At 39.3% G+C, this 23,057-nt stretch overlaps 1 protein-coding gene across 3 annotated transcripts in view; it reads right to left on the reverse strand.

Moving 5' to 3' along the window:
* Positions 1–6,953: 6,953 nt before the first annotated feature.
* VIRMA (vir like m6A methyltransferase associated) overlaps positions 6,954–23,057 on the reverse strand; it is a 67,366-nt gene continuing 51,262 nt past the window's right edge. For all 3 annotated transcript variants that reach the window (XM_033203505.1, XM_033203503.1, XM_033203504.1), the window contains 8 exons: positions 18,262–18,394; positions 15,107–15,259; positions 14,491–14,651; positions 13,313–13,409; positions 11,104–11,270; positions 10,009–10,340; positions 8,371–8,514; positions 6,954–7,294 (listed from right to left, as the gene is read on the reverse strand). In XM_033203505.1, the coding sequence (XP_033059396.1) occupies positions 7,140–7,294; positions 8,371–8,514; positions 10,009–10,340; positions 11,104–11,270; positions 13,313–13,409; positions 14,491–14,651; positions 15,107–15,259; positions 18,262–18,394 (1,342 nt within the window). In that variant the 3' untranslated portion in view covers positions 6,954–7,139. The remainder of the gene's footprint in view (positions 7,295–8,370; positions 8,515–10,008; positions 10,341–11,103; positions 11,271–13,312; positions 13,410–14,490; positions 14,652–15,106; positions 15,260–18,261; positions 18,395–23,057) is intronic.

Genomic DNA, 23,057 nt, shown 5'->3' on the forward strand with positions numbered 1-23,057 from the left:
TTTTTAAGAGATGGGGGTCTCACTATGTTGCCCAGGCTGGTATCTGACTCCTGGGCTCAAGTGGTCCTCCTGCCTCGGCCTCCCAAAGTGGTGGGATTTACAGGCGTCAGCCAGTGCCCCTACCAGTTCCCTTTTTAAAAGAATACTTCTGATTGGGAGTTATGTGAAAACATTTTTCATAGTGACTGACTGATAGAAGCTCATAAAAGTGTACCAAATCTGAAAATGCCACTCACATTTTAAAAGTTCAGTTACTCCCTAAGGCTTAGCATAGCAAATAAGACCTTTGATAATTTGACCCCAGTCTCCAAATATACCTTCCCCTCCATCCCTTCTACACTGTCCCTACATTCCTACACTGGCCAAAGTAGACTACTCACTGTTCCCTGCAATTACCACCTCCTTACATTTAAAAAATATTACCATATGCCCTGAGTATCCTGGAAATTCTGCTTAGACAGAAACTGGACTATCCTCACTTAGAATCTATGTCCAAAAAACCATTGTAAAAGTGTCCCCAAACTAATAGTCTCCCTAAAACCACATCAATATTGTTCAGTAGAGCTATTAAACATTAGTATAATTCTACTTACATAATTTCCACTTATTTATCAAGCAGGCACTAATTTCTGGCTTCAGAAATAGCTTAGCAAGTAAGGCATATTAAGTATATTTTTGTCTAGGTAGTGGAAGATCTAATATAAAGTAATAATGCTCTACATGTAAAAAAAAAAAAATCAAATACAAATCTTATTTAATCCCCATAACCTACTGATGTAGGCAGAGCAGATAGAGAAATTTAGGATAGGCCAGGAGCGGTGGCTCATGCCTGTAATCCCAGCACTTCGGGAGGCCAAGGTGGATGGATCACTTGAGGTCAGGAGGTCAAGACCAGCCTGACCAACATGGTGAAACCCCGTCTCTACTAAAAATATATAATTTAGCTGGGCATGGTGGTGGGCACCGGTAATCCCAGCTATTCGGGAGGCTGAGGCAGGAGAATCATTTGTACCCAGGAGGGGGAGGTTGCAGTGAGCCAAGATTGTGCCAATGCACTCCAGGCTGGGTGACAGAACGATACTCTGTCTCAAAAAAAAAAAAAAGGAAAAGAAATTTAGGATAAGAGGAGCGATTTACAGTTGCACAGCTAATTAGTAGAGCATAGAACTGGTTCTCAAAACCAGGCTTTTTGGTCACAAAGAACTTCTCCACATTTGTGTCCTATCACAAATATACCTGGTAAATTTCACCTTCCCAAATAAAAATAACTCTTTATAGAAATTCCATTGTGATTTCTAAAACAGACGCTATCATCAAATTCTTCAGGTTGAAACTCTGTGGGCACATTTTGTCCTGCATAATTTTTTGTTTTGCTCACAAAATGTTTTTAATTTTTAAATTGACTTAATTGCATATTTGAAAACTGATTACACAGTAATCCAGATTTTTGGCTTCTCCCTAAAAGTCAGAAGCACAACCATTAAGAGAGCTATTATGAAAACCAAAACAAAACAGAAAATAACAAGCATTGGCAAGGATGTGGAGAAATTGGAACCCCTTTGCACTGCTGATGGGAATGTAAAATGGTGCAGCTGCTGTGGAAAACAGTATGATGGTTCCTCAAAAATTAAAAATAACAGAATTACCATATCATTAGGCAATTCCACTTCTGGATATATACCCCCCAAAATTCTAAGTAGGCTCTTGAAAAGATATTTGTACACTCATGTTCATAGCAGCATTATTCACAGTAGCCAAAATGTGGAAGCAACGCATATGTCCATCAACCAATGATGAATAAACAAAATGTGGTATATCCACATAATGGAATATTATTCAGTCTTAAAAAAAAATTCTGACACAGGCTACAACATGAATAAACCTTGAGGATATTATGCTAAGTGTAAAAAGCCAGCCGCAAAAGACAAATTTATATGGTTCTACTTACATGTGGTATTTAGAGTACTCAAATTTACAGACAGAAAAGGAGAATGGTGGTTGCCAGGGGCTGGGGGGACAGGGAAGTAAGAGTTGTTTAATGGGTATAGAATTTCAGTTTTGAAAGATGAAAAAGTTCTGGCCGGGCACAGTGGCTCACGCCTGTAATCCCAGCACTGTGGGAGGCCGAGGCGGTAGATCACTTGAGGTCAGGAGTTTGAGCAGGAATTCGAGACCAGCCTGGTCAACATGGTGAAAACTCATCTCTACTAAAAATACAAAAATTAGCCGGGCCTGGTGGCGTGCGCCTGTAATCGTAGCTACTCAGGAGGCTGAGGAAGGAGAATCACTTGAACCTGGGAGGTGGAGGCTGCAGTGAGTCAAGATCATGCCAATGCACTCCAGCTGGGACAACAGAGCAAGCGTCTGTCTCAAAAAAAAAAAAAAAAAAGAGTTCTGGAGATTGGTTAACACAATAATGTGTATTGCTAGTACTTTAGTTTGCAACCCCTTCTCTAGATTATGAAGTTATATGACCCTTAAAAGATCCTACTCATTAACTCCTAATCTGTCCTATGAATTTAAAATAATAAAAATTAAAATTGCATAGATAATCTTTTCTGCTTAACTAGTCTTTAGGCCAGGCACAGTGGCTCACGCTTGAAATCCTAGCACTTTAGGAGGCCGAGGAGGGCAGATGACTTGAGCTCAAGAATTCAAAACCAGCCTGGCCAATATGGCAAAACCTTGTCTCTACTAAAAATACAAAAAACTAGCCAGTCATGGTGGCTTGTGCCTGTAGTGTAGTCCCAGTTACTTGGGAGGCTGAGGCACAAGAATCACTTGAACCTGAAATGCGAAGGTTGCAGTGAGCCGAGATCATGCCACTGCACTCCAGCCTGGGTGACAGAGTGAGATTCTATCTCAAAAAAACAAAACAAAACAAAAAAAGTCCCCCAAAAACTAGTCTTTATACCAAAGCAATTCCAAAAAGATTTTATACAATTGTAATGCCAAGATTTCCTTTTCTTAAAATACTATTTTAAAAATAGTTACTTTTAAAAACCCACAATAAAATCCATTGGAAATGTAATGATTGGATTAGTCAAGAATTATGAATTGTTCCAAGTACACTGCATACACTTAAGATCTCATTAACTTTTCTTTTAAAAAATGATGTGGCCAGGCATGGTGGCTCATGCCTGTAATCCCAGCACTTTGAGAGGCTGAGGAGGGCAGATCACGAGGTCAGGAGATCAAGACCATCCTGGCTAACATGATGAAACCCCCGTCTCTACTAAAAATAGAAAAAATTAGCCGGGCCTGGTGGCACCCACCTGTAGTCCCAGCTACTCAGGAGGCTGAGGCAGGAGAATCGCTTGAACCCAGGAGGTGAAGGTTGCAGTGAGCCGAGATCACACCGCTACACTCCAGCCTGGGTGAGAGCAAGACTCCGTCTCAAAAAAAAAAAAAAAAAAAAAACAAGATGTTTACATAAATGTTTCCTTTATTAGATTGTGAGTTTCCTGAGGGCAAAAATTACATCTTAGTCACCCTTATATTCCCCACACTGTACTAGGGTATATGGAACACAGAAGATGCGTAGGAGACATACTTTAGTTCCTACATTTTCATCCTGCAGGTTTTTGCAATTACCTTTTTAAAAAGCAATAATGCTAATCTAACTGTGCCTACTACTCCTTCACACAGAATACTACCTGCAACATTCTTTTTAAATAAAGCATAACAATATTTCATAGTATTTCTTTTTTCTTATTCTTAGGAAATAAACACAAATCATTCTATCAACTCCTCTTCTACAGATTAAATTTGTCCTCAAAGGAATTCTACATCTTTCATTAATTCCTAAATGCCACTCAAAACTTTCCCTGAAATAGGCCGGGTGTAGTGGTTCATGCCTGTAATCTCAGCACTTTGGGAGGCAGAGGCAGGTGGATCACTTGAGGTCAGGAGTTCAAGACCAGCCTGACTAACATGGTGAAACCCAGTCTGTACTAAAAATACAAAAATTAGCTGGGCATGGTGGTGGGTGCCTGTAATGCCAGCTACTCAGGAGGCTGAGGCAGGAGAATCACGTGAACCCAGGAGGCAGGGGTTGCAGTGAGCCGGGAAAGCACCACTGCACCCCAGCCTAGGTGACACAGTAAGACTCTGTCTCAAACAAACAAACACTCCCTGAAATGTCTTGTTTGAGGCTCACTTCTGAAATAACTAAAATACAGTGTTGGGTCTCTGAAACTCCATTGCCTTAGGATGAATTACTAATTTTGATCTCTAACACACTTAACCTGAAAAGTAGCTTCTTCTCCAAGATGGAGAGGTAAGGAATTAGGAGCTAGCCAACCTGATTTTGTTATTATTTCTTAGAGATGGGGGTCTTTCTCTTATTGTCCAGGATGGACTTGAACTCCTGGGCCTAAGCAATCCTCCCACCTCAGCCTCCTGAGTAGCTGGGACCACAGGTGCCCCACCACTGTGCCCTGCTCCAGTCTGATTTTTTTTTTCCCACCCTGTCACCCAGGCTGGAGTACAGTGGCCCAATCATGGCTCACTGCAGCCTTGACCTCCTGGGCTTAAGTGATCCTCCTGCCTCAGTCTCCCAAGTAGCTGACACTACAGGCATGCACCACCACACCTAGCTAATTTATTATTATCATTTTTTGAGACAGAGTCTTGCTCTGTACCCCAAGCTGGAGTGTAGTGGCTCGATCTCTGCTCACTGCAACCTCCACTTCCTGGGTTCAAGCAATTCTCCTGACTCAGTCTCCTGAGCAGCTGGGATTACAGGTACATGCCACCGTGTCCATCTAATTTTTGTATTTTTAGTAGAGACAGGGTTTCACTATGTTGGTAAGGCTGATCTCAAACTCCCAACCTCAGATGATCTGCTCACCTCAGCATCCCAAAGTGGTGGGATTGCAGGCATGAGCCACCATGCCTGGCCTCACTCAGCTAATTTTTAAATTTTCTGTAGAGACAGGGTCTCACTATATTGCCAGGGCTAGTCTCAAACTCCTGGGCTTAAGTGATCCTCTTGCCTTAGCCTCCCAAAGTGCTGGGATTACAGGCATGAACCACCCAACCTGATTTTAAATCCTGTTTCTACCATGCTTGAGTCAAGCTCTTCAGCTTTCTCCATCTGTAAAATTAGATACCACCTATGCTGGATTGTTACAAGGACTAAGTGATTTTTGCATGTAAGGGCTGCTCAACATGGTGGATTCCTTCCCTTCTCATTTATCTGGGACTTGTAGTCACTCAAGACATTTTAAATTTGCCTGGCATTAATTTGTTTCTACACTAATAATTTATTACCTTCATTGGTCTGAATTACTGGGTATTAAACAGCAAAAACAGCTTTCTGATATTTCTCAAAGATTATATCCCGCTTAATGCTAAAAAACAAACCAAGAAATTACGTTTCTATATATGGCCATGTTCTTCTTTAGAAACATAGTTACTTAAGAAAAATTAACTATTTTTTACATGTATTTGTGTCAGACATTGGGGCAAATTTCGAACTTTACCTAATGTGTAAACTATATCTTTGGGGAAAATGAGCCTATTAGGTTTAAGGATCAAAGGGGATTTAAGTTATCTTGACGCAATGAGCTGAGTCTTGTGTTTCCCCAAATTCATATGTTGAACTCCTAACCCTCAATGTGGTAGTACTAGAAAGGGTGGGACCTTTGGGAGGTACTGTGATTTAGATTAGATTATGAGGATGAGATGTTCATGATGGGAATAGTGCCTTTATAAGAAGAAAAAGACACAGGAGCTCTCTCTCTTCAAGCAAGCACCAAGGAAAGACTATGTGAGCACTTAAGAAGGTAGCTGCATACAAGCCAGGAAGATGGCCCTCACTGGAACCCAACCATGCTGACACCCTGATCTTGGACTTCCAAGCCTCCAGAACTGTGAGAAATAAATTTCTAGTGTTTAAGCCACCCAGTCTATGGTATTTTCTTACAGCAGCTCAAGACACTTGGGTTTTTCGAGGCCACTAGTTATGAAAAGATTGCCATAACCTCTCACCTAAACATCTGATTCTTTACAGCTAAGCTTTGCTTCAAGGTGTTTTCTTAATGAAGATTGTATTCAGTCACAAATAATTCCCCAAAACAGACTGATAAAAGGATGGATGAGACTCATACACTCCTTTTCTGATTAAGAGAACTCTGTATTTTATGCCACTTACATAGACTCAGTGTGTTAAGACATTATCTTGGGGAAAATATGGCTACTTTCTCAAAGTTGTAAGCTTTATTTCTATATATAAAGTTCAGCTTTTATTAGATGTTTCTGATTCCCAAAATAATAGTATTAGGACATTCCTTATTTTAGGCTTTAAATAATTTGTATAATAAAATAGTGTCAGCAGGTCCAAAGCTGAAATGCAAAGTTCAGATTTCTAATACAAAGGAGAGGAGTATTTTGTTTCTTTTGGTATAGCCATGGTTCCCAAACTGTGTACCAGGGCACCTTAGCAAATTAACATGGGTGCCACACAATATTTTTAAATTTTTGAGAAAATCATAGCAACACCTGTTGGACATAACATAAACTACTACTTCGAGGTAGTTTACATTTTCAACATTAAATAGCATTATATTCCTTTCTATAACAACATATCTTTATAAAACTGGGTTTTCAGCAGTTTGATAAAAAGTACTGTGCAAGAAGCAGAGAGGAAAAGAAAATGATACTGATTCCAAGGTTTGAGACATGCAGTGTCCACAGTTACTAGTGGTGATGATGTACATTCTTATTAAGCTGTTGTACCTAACTGCTTAATAACCACAAGTATTAGATAATTCTTTTGGACCAGGTATGCTGTGAAAAAAGTACTGAGGCACTAAAGAGTGTCATGAGCTGAGAAAGTTTGAGAACATCTGTGCTATAGGCAAGAAAAATACAAAACGTCATTCAGTTTTTCTACCTAGAAATTTTCTAAATAAATAGTCATACAAAAAAAGGGAAAATATATAGAAACGTACATACAAAGTTTGGATTTTTATTGAAATCTTGTTAGGTATCAAACAAAATCTGTTTTCTTCAGATAAAAATATTCTCTCAGATGTCTCCAGATAACTGCTAAGTCTAAATTGGTCCTTCAATGTCTTATTTTTATCGTCCTCACGAAATGTTCATATACAGTTAAGATGTTCCCAAAAGGATTCTTATCGTGTAAAGGAGCGTACATGACGACCTCTACCACTTCCTCCACTAACAAACTTTCCTCTTGAGCCTCCACTGCCGCTATTTGCACTAGCCCAGGAAGGTCCAAGTCCCCCACGACCTCTAGAAGCACGGTCCCGAGGACTTGGGCGGTAACCTGTAAAAGAAAGAATATAGTTTTTAGTTCCAACGTCCTTTCTTTTCCAAGCATGTAAATACTAATCTACAACACTGAGCTCAAACCAAGAATTACTCTTTTCTCTTTTAAAACTCATGTGCAAGCACTGTGAACGGGGTGAAGATTGTTGAATTATACATTTTAAACAGGTAAACTATATGATATATAAGAATTATATCCCAAATAAAACTTGTTATTTTTTAAAAATGTGCGTTTGAAACCAAAAGCTACTTCTGATGAGCAACATTCTGGACTAGATATGGTAATGTTTTAAAAAAAAAAAAAAGTTATGTGTTTACACGCTTAAGACAATAAGCAAAAAAAAATATGCTGTATAAAGGTATCTCTGTTATTAAAATACTTTGTGGTAAGAAAGGTACCTTAAGCATTGACTTTCATTACTGAAACATAAAAATAAGAGCACAGCACCATGAAACTGTTCAGATTATACAAACAGTTCAGAAACTAAAAATTTGATTATTTTTATAGAAGATGTATATTAGGCATTTATTCAAGGATATAAACGTTAGAACTTTAAGCCTATACTCTAAAATATTCTCTCCCAGAATGAGAGTACAGTTGACCCTTGAACAACATGGGTTTCAACTGCCTGGGTCCACTTATATGTGGATTTTCTTTCACCTCTGCTACTCCTAAGAAAGTAAGACCTCTCCTCCTCTTCCTCAGCCTATGGAATGTGATGACCTTTACAAAGATCCACTTCCACTTAATAGTAAATGTATTTTATTTTCCTTACGATTTTCTTAACAACATTTTCTTTTCTCCAGCTTATTTAATTGTAATACATTATATAATATATAATATATAAAATATGTGTCAATCAACTGTTTATGTTATCTGTAAGGCTGCCAGTCAACAGCATACTATCAGTAGTTAAGTTTTGGGGAAGTCAAAGTTATACTTAGATTTTTGACTGCGTGGGGCAAGGGGATGGGGAGTTTAGCACCCCTAGCCCCCTCTGTATATATCAACAATTTAAAAAGGAAGAATTCACTTCCCTTCTCTCAGCAATATCAAGTAGCAAGGATGTATACCTGTAGAACTAAGGGGTCGTAATGGTGGAAGAGGGCCTCTGTTAAAATTGCTCTGGCCTCCACGACTTTCATTGTAATTTCCTCGAGGAGTATTCTGAGCACTCCAACTGGAGCCTCTTGTTCCTTCCCGACGACTGTAGTTTCCTAAACACAAACAGCACAATCAAAATCACTTTTTTCACAACTTCAGTTGGATTCTTTTAAATGACAGATTTTTCTTAATCTTCAAAAGAATGGAAAAGAAACTGAGATTTTGTAAATTGACTGTACTATATATAGTGGCAGCATCACAGTGGTTAAGAGCAGAGACTCTAGAGCCAAACTGCCAGGGATCAAATACTGGTTCTACCACTTGTATTTATGTGCCCTGGTCAGGTGACTGACAATTTTCTCTTCTGCAAATTAGGGGTACTAAGAGAACTTGCCTCATGGGGTTGACGTGAGGTTATAATATGTAAAATGCTTATAAAAGTTCCTGACACACCTAATCTAAGTGTTTGTTATTAATAAAAACATAGAATCTCTTTCACTCTCACCCTCCTAGCTCAGCAGGTATGAAAATATGGTTATCAATCCACTACTAAAGTATAATTTCTGTAAGTATCCCTAGTTTCTAAAATCTTGTAAGGCCAGGTGCAGTGGCTCATGCCTGTAATCCCTGAACTTTGGGAGGCCGAGGCGGGTGGATCACCTGAGATCAGGAGTTCGAGACCAGCCTGGCCAACATGGTGAAACCCCATCTCTACTAATAATATAAAAATTAGCCAGGTGTGCTGGCACATGCCTACTCGGGAAGTTGAAGCAGGAGAATCGCTTGAACCCAAGAAGCAGAGGTTGCAGTGAGCTGAGATTGTGCCACTGCACTCCAGACTGGGCAATAAGAGTGAAACTCTGTCTCAAAAAAAAAAAAAAAATCTTGTAACAATTTCAAACAAACTAAATGTAACATAAGAAAGCAAGCAGATTAGGCAGATCAATGGTGAACTGCACAGAACAATCTTAAGAAAACTGTTAAGTATAATTGTGAAAATAATGTAAGGGTATTACTCAGAAAATGTGTAATTCTCAATGTAAAAAGGAAAATAAGGCCGAGCACGGTGGCTCACACCTGTTATCTCAGCACTTTGGGAAGCCAAGGTGGGTGGATCACTTGAGGTCAGGAGTTTCAGACTAGCCTGGCAAACATGGCGAAACCCCGTCTCTACTAAAAATACAAAAATTAGTTGGGCACAGTGGTGCATGCCTGTAGTCCCAGATACTTGGGAGGCTGAAGCAGGAGAATCACTTGAACCAGGGAGGCAGAGTTTGTAGTGAGCTGAGATCACACCACTGCACCCCAGCCTGGGCAACACAGCAAGACTCTTGTCTCAGAAAAAAAAAAAAAAAAAGGGAAAATAATTAGCCAAGACTTCTAAACTCATTCTTAAAAGTACAATGTATGAAAGGTTCATTGAAAAAAAAAGTTTCCTTCTTCTGTCCAATAGAGTACTCTGCAAACAGTACCACTAGTCCAGAGGTGGCTCAACTGTAGCAACAGGAAAATAGTTTATCTGAATCTCTTCCATCTAAATCACTTTCATTCAATATTTTAACATTCCAATATTCTAACCCATTAGAGAATACATACTAATTAGTTACCTTTTGAAGCAGGTGGTGTGAAAAACCTATTCTGACTGTGGAAAGCACCCCGTCCTCCTCTATTGCCTGAAAACCCACCACGGGAAGAAATCTTCTGTGAAACTTTGAGTGGCCGTTTTGGTGGGGGTATTCCATCTTGAGGAACCACTTCTTTACTTTCAGCAGCAACAAAGTCATCCACATGCATAGATGGTGGTCTACTTGTGTTCTGTTTTCTCTGACGGAAAATATCATGAGGTCGTATACCCTGTCCAAATCCTCCCCTGCCCCTTCCTCTTGGTGGTGGCACAACATGAGCTCGTTTGGCAGGTTCAATGTATTCAGATTTTCCACTATTAAAACAAAAACATGCCATAAAACATTTTTCTTTCAGATTTCTGGAAAAACAATCTTTATAATACTCAAAATTATATTTCAATTTTTTTGTACTCCAATTCTGTTAACTTTGCAAGGATCTATCATACTTCTGGGATAATACAACAAACTAGCTAAGAAAGGTACTCACATTTCATTGTTATGAATAACAATGTTTTAAAATAATCCAGTTCACTTCTTATTCAAACCTTCCAAAGTCTTGTAAAAAACAATGTAACAAATGTACTGGGTATATACTGGCCAAATTATTATGTTTAAATTAAAAAATCCAAACAATGTTCATGATTCAAATGTTATGTTAACTTCCTTTCCAGTTTAACAGCACGTGCATATCTTTTTTTTTTTTTTTTTTGGAGACAGAATCTTGCTCTGTCACCCAGGCTGGAGTGTAGTGGCACAATCTCGGCTCACTGCAAGCTCCACCTCCTGGGTTCACACCATTCTCCTGCCTCAGCCTCCCGAGCAGCTGGAACTACAGGTGCCCACCACCACAACCAGCTAATTTTGTGTGTGTGTGTTTTTAGTAGAGATGGGGTTTCAACGTGTTAGCCAGGATGGTCTCGATCTCCTGACCTCGTGGTCCAACCGCCTCAGCCTCCTAAAGTGCTGGGATTACAGGCGTAAGCCACCATGCTCAGCCGCATGTGTCTATCTTAAAATACACTAAAATACATAAGTTTATATGACCACAATTGAGATCTTCAGTGGAATAAATTTTACCTTGAAGTTATAAAGGTCTCATGCTTGTGCTTCCCAAGTTTGAATCCTTTAGTAGTCTTGGTTCTTCCTGGAGATGATGGTTCTGACAAAAATGAGCGCTCTAATTCTGAGTGCAAATCAAAGTCACTACAGCATTTTTCAGAGAGTTCAATTAAGTCAACCTTTACCTGCAGTCACAATAATGAAACAAAATACATATTAAATTTAATTATTGGCATAATATTTGACTATAGAAATTCTTATTACCTATAAATTATATTTGCCTCTCATAAGAAATAATTAAAGATCTACCTCTTTCCCTCATCTTTTTAAAAAGCAAATGGCATTGGTAGTTTAAAAACAAACACACACACACATCATAGTAATGCTACTTTTTTTGTGTGTGGCATTCTTCAAAGCAGGGCTATTAATCTAGGAGACTTTTGATGACTGAGCAGGAAACTCAGTATTTGTTTATATAAATTAACACTGTAATATCTCCTGAACTTTTCCAAAAAAAGAATCTGAAAATAACATACTCTGCCAGTCTTATATAGTCAACATTTCTGTCACAAAAAAATTCTATGCCACAGATTCCCAAAAGCTCTATTCATTTAATGAGGTTCCCATCTAAGTTTACTTTCAGGGAAATCAACATTCAGTTTACTTAGGTTTTATTCAAATTTATCAAATGTAAGATACCTAAAATTTCTCTAATCCAGAGGGTTACAATTATCATCATAAGACAGTTGTGATTCAACTTAAAGTTATGAAATTAGTAACTTTTAACAAATATTTTATACCTGTGCTGCCCAACATGGTAGCCACTAACCACATATGCCTATCTAAATTTAAATTAATCAAAATTAAATCAAAATAAAATTCAGTTCCCTAGTCATACACATTTCCATTGTACAACATGCACATGAGGCTGTTTTGGACAGGGCAGACTACAAAATATTTGCATTACTGCATAAAATTCTACTGGAAAGGACAGTTTTAAAGAATCACTAAACAGCTTACACTAAAAAGAAATTAATTTTAATGCACTTCTAATTGAATTGTATGTGGTGTTTTTTAAAAAAGGAAAAGCAGCTCTCAACACACTGAATACAAGTGTGAAGCAAATCATTCTTTTAGTTTTATTGTACATGATCAACACCAGTATGTTTCTTTGATTAAAAAAAGGAACAATATGCAGTATATTAAGATGTGGCTAAAATAATTCTCCCTACAACATCTCTGAGAAGCATAAAACAGACTGTTATTAAATTTTAAGTAGTTAATTATACTCTTACCTATTCAACATTATGTTTAAGAATGTCAATTCCCATTCATACTATATCATAACAAATACACTCTTTACAAGTTTCCAAACTGAGAGCCACACCATAGCACAACCGTTCCTCATCTTAAACCCAAATGCAAGAATAAACTGTTGTTTTGTGGGATACTTTATTCTATACCCTGTCAATGTAAGAAAACAAAGTGCTTCATAGAACTTATGAAAAAGTGTGATTTTTCCCTTAAGTCACATTCTCTGGCCAAATGATTGTAATCTGGTTCATGCCTGTAATCCCATCACTTTGGGAGGCCAAAGAGAGAGGATTGTTTGAGGCTAGGAGTTTGACACCAGCCTGGGTAACACAGTGAGACTTTATCTATATTTTAAAAAAAACTTTTTTTTGGCTGGGTGTGGTGGCTCACACCTGTAATCTCAGCACTCTAGGAGGCCAAGGTAGGCGGATCACAAGGTCAGGAGTTTGAGACTAGCCTGACCAACATAGTGAAACCCCATCTCTACTAAAAATACAGAACAATTAGCCAGGTGTGATGGCGCACGCCTGTAATCCCAGCTACTCAGGAGGCTAAGGCAGGAGAATTGCTTGAAGCTGGGAGGCGGAGGTTGCAGTGAGCTGAGATCGCACCACCGCACTCCAGCCTGGGTGACAGAATGAGATTGTCTCAAAAAAATAAAAATAAAAATAAAAAATAAAAAAGTCACAACCTCAAAATACAGATCACTAACTAGAAAGAAGCAAAAAAGAAGCAGAAAAAACTTTCTGGATGTCATAAAGTGGGCAAATGGCATAAAAATAATGTAGAACTGGCCTCCAAGTAGATTTTAACAGCCATAAAATATGGAAACTACTATAATGCTAACAATATGCAAAGAAACAGAAAAAACTAACATTTTTCTAAATATTTAGTAATAAAATAATTTATATACCAAATCCAGATCTGTATCAATCTCTTCAGCCTGAAATGGAGTGAACCACATAGATTTCAACTGATCATCCATGACATCAGCAAGCACATAGGCAGTCCTGGAACAAGAAAAGTATCTGGTGAAAAGCAGAATTCCAAAATCAAATTCCGATTTTTTTTTTTTTTTTTTTTTTTTTTTTTTTTTTTGACGGAGTCTCACTCTGTCACCCAGGCTGGAGTGCAGTGGTGCAATCTCGGCTCCCTGCAAGCTCCGCCTCCCGGGTTCACGCCATTCTCCTGCCTCAGCCTCCTGAGTAGCCGAGACTATAGGCACCCGCCACCACGCTAGGCTAATTTTTTGTATTTTTAGTAGAGACAGGGTTTCACTGTGTTAGCCAGGATCATCTCAATCTCCTGACCTCGTGATCCGCCCGCCTTGGCCTCCCAAAGTGCTGGGATTACAGGTGTGAGCCACCGCGCCTAACCCTTTTTTTTTTGTTTTTTGAGACAGAGTCTTGCTCTGTTACCCAGCTGAAGTGCAGTGGCACAATCACAGCTCACTGCAGTCGTGATCTCCTGGGCTCAAGTGATCCTCCCACCTTAGCCTCCCTAGTAGCTGGGACCACAGGTGTGCACCACCACACCCAGCTAATTTTTAAAAAATTTTTTGTAGAGATAGGGTCTCTATGTTGCCCAGGCTAGTCTCAAACTCCTGAGCTCAAGCTATCTTCCTGCCTCAGCCTTCTGAAGTGCTGGGATTATATCGTGAGCCAACACGCCCAGTTTTTTAGCTTATCTTCAAGTAAAATCTGTGGAAGGTACAATTAAAATTATTACTTTCTGAAGTATTATTAAAAGTAGCACCTAAAAAAGAAACTCCAAACGGCAATTAAAAACTAAGTATCCTTAAAAACAAATAACTTGAAAACTAATTCTGCTGTAACAAGTTTTGACTTTTCAGTAAAATAAAACAAAGCCCTGATTTTATCTGCTAGCTTGTTTCTGTACAGCCTGCAAGCTATAAATTAAAAAAAAAAAAAAAACTACAGAAGAATACACAACAGAGGCTGTATGTGGCCTGCAAAGCCTAGAATTCTTACTATCTGGCCCTTTATAGAAAAAAACGTTTGCTGGCCCTCCCTAGCCTACAGCCATTATAAAACCAACATCTACTCAATTATAAAACATTGTGTATTTTACCTATTGTTAAACAAATTCTGAAGAGATTCTGGAGCTGAAAGTACTGGTTCTACATCCTGGTCACTGAGAGGTAAAGGGTCACCTGATGACTCCAGCATCTGCTTAAGTCCAACTACATTGTCCAACAAAGAATCCAGATTGTCATCATCTTTTGAATGTTCCTATATACAAATAGAAGCAGAATAAGAAGGTGCAGGTAAAACCTATGTCTGTAAACCTACTGACTCTTTAGTAGGAAAGGCTATATGTTTTATTACTAAGAAATTTGGAACACTGTCCAGAAATTATTAACATTAAACATACTAAAATAAAACAAACACCAAAACACTTGTCATTTTATTTCTAAACAACAGCAGCAAGAGGGTATCCAAGGAATTCCCTGCATCCAAGGAACAGACAATTCAAAAACTACTGTCTTCATGTACTCCTTAAAATTCCTAACAGGATGGAGGACTTCACTTCAAATTGTTAATTCAAAGAGTTATTTGAAATGGTATAAATACCCAACTAAAGGTTCACTATTTTAAAAAAAAGCGTCGCTATGAAATACTTGTACTAGTCAAACTGAGAGGAAAATAAGCCTTAGGAATGCTCTGTTTTTGTTTTTCTTTTTTACCAAAACAAGCTTCTCTAGTTCAAGGAACAAATTTTCTGGACTTTCTTCTTTGCTTTGTAGAAGCTGTTTTAACTCTGCAGCATTAATACTCATCGTCCGTGATGGATGAGCTCCCTCTACTTCCATGAGACCATTATCATCTCCACAACATCCCTGTAAATGTCACACATAAGTTAAATTTGAGAGCAGAGAAATTTACAAAGATGCATCCACACTTACTCATATTATCTAAGCCATATGCTGCAATCTTTCTTTCAATATTTTGATTTTTACATCAGTACAAATGGCTAGTTTTAAGAATGATTTAGATCAAAGGTGAAGTATGCTTTCTTTGAGTAAGACTCACAAAATATTTAAATTGGTAAACATATATTTTACTGGCATCAAGATTTTTCCACAAAATACCCAATGGCAAATACACTGGCAGTTGCAGGACATGTGACACACTGATTGATGCTCAAGAATTAATAAAATGCTTGCTATAACAAAGAACTGATGAAACCTGAAATTATCTTTCTGAAGATAACACAGACAAGTAAAGAACTATCATATTTAACTAAAGAACTATCATATTTAAGACTATATTCTGTCACATAGAAAAGTTAATTATTTTCTGCTTTAAAAAGTATGCTACATAAAAAAAAAAAAGTATGCTACATAATAAAGTGAATTCTGGAGTGATAACATTTCAATACCAGAAAATCCTTCTAGGAAAATAAATCTTGCTTCATGATAAGAAAACCATCCATATTGTCACATACACTTATGGTAGAGAGCCGTATGCCTACCTAACATTGTATAAAATCTTTAACCTTGTTTTTTTGTTGTCGAGACAGGGTCTCACTATGTCACCCAGGCTGCAGTGCAGTGGCACAATCATAGTTCACTGCAGCCTCGACCTCTTCAGGTTCAAGTGATCCTTTCATCTCATCCTCCCAAGTACCTGAGAGTGACTACAAGCATGTGCCACCATGCCCAGCTAATTTTAAAATTTTTCATATAGATGGAGTCTCACTATGTTACCTAGGCTGATCTCAAATCCTGGGCTCAAGCAATCCTCCCACCTCAACCTCCCAAAATGCTGAGATTACAAGTGTGAGCCACCTTGCCTAACCTGTCTGCCTTTCTTTCTTTTCTTTTCTTTATTTTTTTTCTTCCTTTCTTTCTTTCCATCTTTCTTTCTTTCTCTCTTTCTCTCTCTCTCTTTTTTTTTTGAGATGGAGTCATACACTGTTGCCCAGGCTGGAGTGCAAAGGCGCAATCTCAGCTCACTGCAACCTCTGCCTCCTGGGTTCAAACAATTCACCTGTTTCAGCCTCCCAAGCAGCTGGGATTACAGGTGTCCACCACCAAGCCCAGCTAATTTTTTGTATTTTTAGTAGTGACTAGGTTTCACCATGTTGGCCAGGCTGCTTTTGAACTCCTGACCTCAAGTGATCCACACCTACCTTGGCCTCCCAAAGTGCTAAGATTACAGGCGTGAGCCACCGTGCCCGGCCTGTTTTTCTTATTTTAAAGAAACAGTGTTGGCCAGGCATGGTGGCTCATGCCTGTAATCCCAGCGCTTTTGGAGGCTGAGGCAGGTGGATTGCTTGAGCCCAGGAGCTCAAGACCAGGCTGGGCAACATGGCAAAATCCCATCTCTACTAAAAATACAAAAATTAGCTAGGTGTGATGGTGCACATCTAAAGTCCCAGCTACTCAAGAGGCTGAGGTGGAAGGATCACCTGAGCCTAAGGAAGTCAAGGCTGCAGTGAGCCATGATCATGCTACTGCACTCCAGCCTGGGCGTCAGACTAAGACCTCATCTCAGAAAAAAAAGAGAGAGAGAGAGAGTCTCACGCTTTCACCCAGGCTGAAGTACACTGGCACAATTATAGCTCACTGCAACCCTGAATTCATGGGTTCAAGTGATTTCCCCGACCCCGCCTCCTGAGCAGCCAGAGGCACATGCCACCAAACTAAGTAGGGCAGGTATATTAATGGCTTCTGGAATTGTGCTCATAATATACCATGACTTTGGAAAATATTAACGAGAGAAATCTTTAACAATAAGATTTTAGAGTGGGGACAATAATCTTTAATTCATGTTTGTATGATAGACCAAAAATACTAAAGCATAATAAACTTTATAGTTACACCAAAATCACAACATCCAAAACAATCAGTAAATTAAGTAACAAAAATTAAGTAACTAAGAGACTAACAAAACTTCATTATTCTGAGTTGCCCTAGCAAGGTAACTCAATGTCATAATTTTTTTTTGTTTTTTTTTGAGACAGTGTCTTGCTCTGTCACCCAGACTAGACTACAGTGACACAATCATAGCTAACTTCAGCCTCCAACTCCTGGGCTCAAGCTATCCTCCAATCTCCAATCTCAGTCTCTCAAATAGATGAGACTACTGGTGGACACACCACATCTGGCTAATTTTTGTTGTTTCTAGAGACAGAGTTTTGCTGTGTTGTACAGGTTGACCTCAAACTTTTGGGCTCAAGCAATTCTCCTACCACAGCCTCCCAAAGTGATGGGATTAGAGGCATGTGCAACCACACTCATCTAAGAATTATTTTAAGATGAAGGCACTTGGCCAGGTGCGATAGCTCATGCCTATAATCCCAGCACTTTGGGAGGCTGAGGTGGGCAGATCACCTAAGACAGGGAGTTAAAAACCAGCCTGGCCAATGTGGTGAAATGCCATCTCTACTGAAAAAGTACAGAAAATTAGCTGGGCATGGTGGTGGGTGTCTGTAATCCCAGCTACTCAGGAGGCTGAGGCAGGAGAATCACTTGAACCCAGTAAGTGGAGGTTACAGGAAGCAGAGATCACGCTACTGCACTCCAGTCTGGGTGACAGAGCAAGACTCCATCTAAAATAAAATAAAATAAAATGAACTAAAGTGATCTTTTTTATGTTGGATATTTGATATATAAAGTGATTTAACTTATGGCAAAGTATTTCTCTTTTTCTCGAGACAGGGTCTCACTATTTTGCCCAGGCTGGTCTCAAACTCCTGGCCCCAAGAGATCCTCCCACCTCAGCCCACCAACGTGCTGAGATTACAGGTGTGAGCCACTGTACCTAGCCAAAGATTTCAAATTTAAGAAACACCAAATACATACATACATATATACACAAACACACACATACTTACAATTGTGTCAGAGTTAAGAATCTGTCTCATAAATTCTAAAAATGAAGATGCAAGCTCTCCTGTGTCCTTACTAAATGTGCTGACCACTCGTTTCAATAAACTATGCAGAGCACTACTGTTTTTCCTTAAAGAACTGTAAATAAAGAAAATAAAGAGAAGATATTATCTTAAAATATGAGCGTATAAAACTGGTGTGAGAAATGAACTCGGTTCAGACAGAATAAAACTTACTCCATCATTTTTAAAAATGTTAAGAAGTACTTTGGTGTGTCTTTGTACACAAATATAACAAAGAAGCATCAATAGTTACCAACTCCTTTTAAAGCTAAGCTTCAAGTTCTTAAAAAAAAAATTTCCGCCGGGCGCGGTGGCTCAAGCCTGTAATCCCAGCACTTTGGGAGGCCGAGACGGGCGGATCACGAGGTCAGGAGATCGAGACCATCCTGGCTAACACAGTGAAACCCCGTCTCTACTAAAAAATACAAAAAACTAGCTGGGCGAGGTGGTGGGCGCCTGTAGTCCCAGCTACTCGGGAGGCTGAGGCAGGAGAATGGCGTGAACCCAGGAGGTGGAGCTTGCAGTGAGCTGAGATCCGGCCACTGCACTCCAGCCTGGGCGACAGAGCGAGACTCCGTCTCAAAAAAAAAAAAAAAAAAAAATTTCCCCCAAATAATACATTTATAAAATTTAACAAAAGAGGCTGGGTGTGGTGGCTCATGCTTGTAATCCCGGTGCTCTGGGAGGCCGAAGGGGGTGGATCACTTGAGGTCAGGAGTTTAAGAGGAGCCTGGCCAACATAGTGAAACCTGGTCTCTATTAAAAAAACCAAAAACACAAAAATTAACAGGGAGTGGTGGCACATGCCTGCAATCCCAGCTATTCAGGAGGAGGCTGAGGCAGAAGAATCACTTAAATGATTGGGAGGCAGAGGTTGCAGTGAGCCGAAATCATGTCACTGAACTCCAGCTTGAAGGACAGAGCGAGGCTTCATCTCAAAAAAAAAAAAAAAAGAAAAAGAAAAATTTAACACAGAAAACTTGCCAGTTTCGTATTTATAAACCTTTTGGCCAGGCGCGGTGGCTCACACCTGTAATCCCAGCACTTTGGGAGGCCGAGGCAGGAAGATCACGAGGTTAGGAGATCCCAACCTATTGTGTTACTGGCTAACACAGTAAAACCCCATCTCTACTAAAAATACAAAAAATTAGCCAGGTGTGGTGGTGCATTCCTATAATCCCAGCTACTGGGGAGGCTGAGGCAGGAGAACTGCTTGAACCCAGGAGATGGAGGTTGCAGTGAGCCAAGATTGCGCCACTGCACTACAGCCTGGGCAACAAAGAGAAATAGATTAAATTCAAAAATAAAAATATTAATGGGAAAAGCATGGGTTCAAAATCGAACTATACCAATTACTAACCACTACACACACTCTTTAAGTGGGTCATACTTCCATGGTCTATCAAAAACTAGGGCCCTATTAGAATGCCTAACATTTTAAAACTTGCAATACCAACTTCTGGTGAGGATGAGGAGCAACTGGAGCTCTAATACCCTGCTGGTGGGAATGAAAAATGGTATCTCTACTTTGGAAAACAGTTTGGTAGTTTCTTTTAAGGTTAAACATACACCTATCTTACAACCCAGTAACCCCACTCCTAAGTGTCTACCCAAGAGAAATGAAAACTGAGATTCACACAAAAACCTGTATGCAAAGCTTTATTCATAACCACCAAAATCTGAAAACACTCCAGATTGCTACAAAATTAGTCACCAATAAGAACAAATTACATGACTCTAAGCATCTGTCAAAACACATAGAACTGTACACCATAAAACATAAATTTGACTAGATATAATTTTTTAAAAAAATCGATAAGGGGTTGGGTGCAGTGGCTCATGCCTGTAATCCCAGCACTTTGGGAGGCTGAGGCAGGCAGATCACGAGGTCAGGAGTTCGAGACCAGCCTGGCCAACACAGTGAAACCCTGTCTCTACTAAAAGAAAAAAAAAATACAAAAAATTAGCTGGGTGTGGTGGCGGACACCTGTAATCCCAGCTACTCAGGAGGCTGAGGCAGGAGAATCACTTGGACACAGGAGGCGGAGGTTGCAGTGAGTCGAGATGGCACCATTGCACTCCAGCCCAGGTGACAGTGCAAGACTCCATCTCAAAAAAAAAAAAAAAAGACTGCAGACTATGACCAATGAATCCAACTGTATTACAAATGAGCCATATAACTAACAAACTGAAGGAGACAGCAAAGAAAGAAGCTGACATAAATAACTTTGAAAAACAACTTTTTGACTGGATATACAAAGGTTATAGACAAAAAGAACCATATACAAACACTGTACTCCTGTTGCTCAATTTGTTTCCCACAGGAGTATGGTTTAGTAATGAGTTTGAGACTGCTCCTTCATTTGTAAACTAGGGCTAAACAAATAAGCAAATATAGGTAATGAGAGCTGAATTTCTCACTGTTAGAGAATAAAATAATCAAGAAAGGGAAAATGCTAGAATTCACTTCTGGTACTGGATCAAAGTATTAGTATGGGCCAGGTGTGGTGGCTCACGCCTATAATCCCAGCACTTTGGAAGGCAGAGACGGGTGGATCACTTGAGCCCAGGAGTTCAAGACCAGCCTGGGCACCAGTTGAAACCCTAGCTCTACAAAAAATACAAAAATTAGCCAGGCATGGTGGCTTGTGCCTGTAGTAGTACTTGGAAGGCTGAGGTAGTGCATAAAATTTCCACACACTATTCAGTAGAATGTATATTCTGTGGGTTTTGGATGGAATGTTCTGTATCTATCTGTTAAGTCCATTTGTTCCAGGTATAATTCAAATCTATTGTTTCTTTGTTGACTTTCTGTCTTGATGACTTCTCTAATGCTTTCAGTGGAGTATTAAGGTCCCCCCCACTATTACTGCGTTGCTGTCTATCTTATTTCTTTTTTTTTTTTTTTTTTTGAGACGGAGTCTCGCTCTGCTGCCCAGGCTGGAGTGCTGTGGCTGGATCTCAGCTCACTGCAAGCTCCGCCTCCTGGGTTCACGCCATTCTCCTGCCTCAGCCTCCCAAGTAGCTGGGACTACAGGCGACCGCCACCTCGCCTGGCTAATTTTTTGTATTTTTAGTAGAGACAGGGTTTCACCATGTTAGCCAGGATGGTCTCGATCTCCTGACCTCGTGATCCGCCCGTCTCGGCCTCCCAAAGTGCTGGGATTACAGGCTTGAGCCACCGTGCCCGGCCTATCTTATTTCTTAGATCTATTATTAATTGTTTTATAAATTTCAAAGCCCAGTGTTAGGTGCATATATGTTTAGGATTGTATTATTTTCCCATTGGACAAGGCCTTCTATTATTATATAATACCCTTCTTTGTCTTTTTTTAACTTTTTTAACTTGCATGAAATGTCTTTTTCATGCAAATGAAGGAGGATCAGGAGAAGTGCTTGAGCCCGGGAAGCGGAGGCTGTAGTGAGCCCAGATCACGCCACTACACTCCAGCCTAGGCAACAGCATTAGAACCTATCTCAAAACAAACAAACAAACAGACAAAAAAAACCCACCAAGTATTAGTATGAATTCATTTTCTCAAAAACATATATAAATTAACACATTTATTGTTTTAAATTGTTTCTCAGACATATGAGGCATGCTTTTTGCAATTGTTCTCTCCAGGATATTAGCATGTTTTGTTCCTCACCTCTTTCAGGTCTTCATCTTTGTTCAAGGGTCACCTTTTTAGCAAGTGCAAGGAGCTCCCTGATCAAGTTTCCATATTTCAAATGGCAACTGCCATCTTCACCTCTGACCCTTACTATCCTTCTTCCATATTCTATGTTTTTTCTGTAACATACTATGTATTTTATTTACTTATTTATTGTCTGTCAACCCACAGTAGAGTGAAAGCACCAAGAAGGCATGGATTTTTTTTTTTTTTTTTTTAACTGAATTCCCAGTACCTAAAATCAGTGCCTGGTCCAAAGAAGGCATTCAATAAATGTCTGTGGACTAGACGAATCTAGTGTGTATTTTCATTCCTTCACAGTGCCTACTAGGTACCAGGTTTCTAGGTGCTGGGGAGTGTGGTCAATGTAGCTTATATTCTAGTGAGGGAGACAAGCAAATAAGAAATGAGTCCATATAATGTGATGTATAAATCCATATAATGCAGTGGAAAATATGAGCAGGGACACAAAGGGCAGGTTATTTAGACAGGAAATATATTCACACAGATACCAGAATGAAGTGATAAAATAAGTCATCAAAGAATCTAGGGGAAAAACATTTTAGGACAAAACAAACAAGCCTGGAGATAGGAATAAGCCTGACAAGGGAACAAAAAGTGCGGATAAAAGGGCTATAAGATGACTCAGGGCCAGACTTTATAAAGCCTTACAGATCATTATAGAGAGTTTGCATTTTAATTGAGGTACAATAGGAAACCATTAGAAGGATTTCAGCAGAAATCCTGTTTTAAGTTTTAAAAGATTACTCTGGCTTCTGAGAGAATGAATTTTAGAAAGCCAAATGGTGGAAGCAAGGATACCAATTAGGAGGCTATTGCAATGGGCTATGCTAGAAATGATAGTGGCCTGGATAAAGGTAATAGCTACAGAGGTGGAGAAGAGGGATCAAATTCAGGATGTATTTTGGAGAAATAATCCACAGGACTTAATGAGATGCCATTAGACAGTCAAGTAGAAATATCAAGTAGATTAATGGGTTACTTGGAGCTTAGCAGAGAGATAAAGGTTAAAAGGGAAAAAGGGAATAGGTTAAGAGGACTTAG

This window comes from Trachypithecus francoisi, unplaced genomic scaffold, assembly GCF_009764315.1.
Source record: "Trachypithecus francoisi isolate TF-2019V2 unplaced genomic scaffold, Tfra_2.0 Lachesis_group7, whole genome shotgun sequence".
In the NCBI taxonomy this organism is placed as follows: domain Eukaryota; kingdom Metazoa; phylum Chordata; class Mammalia; order Primates; family Cercopithecidae; genus Trachypithecus; species Trachypithecus francoisi.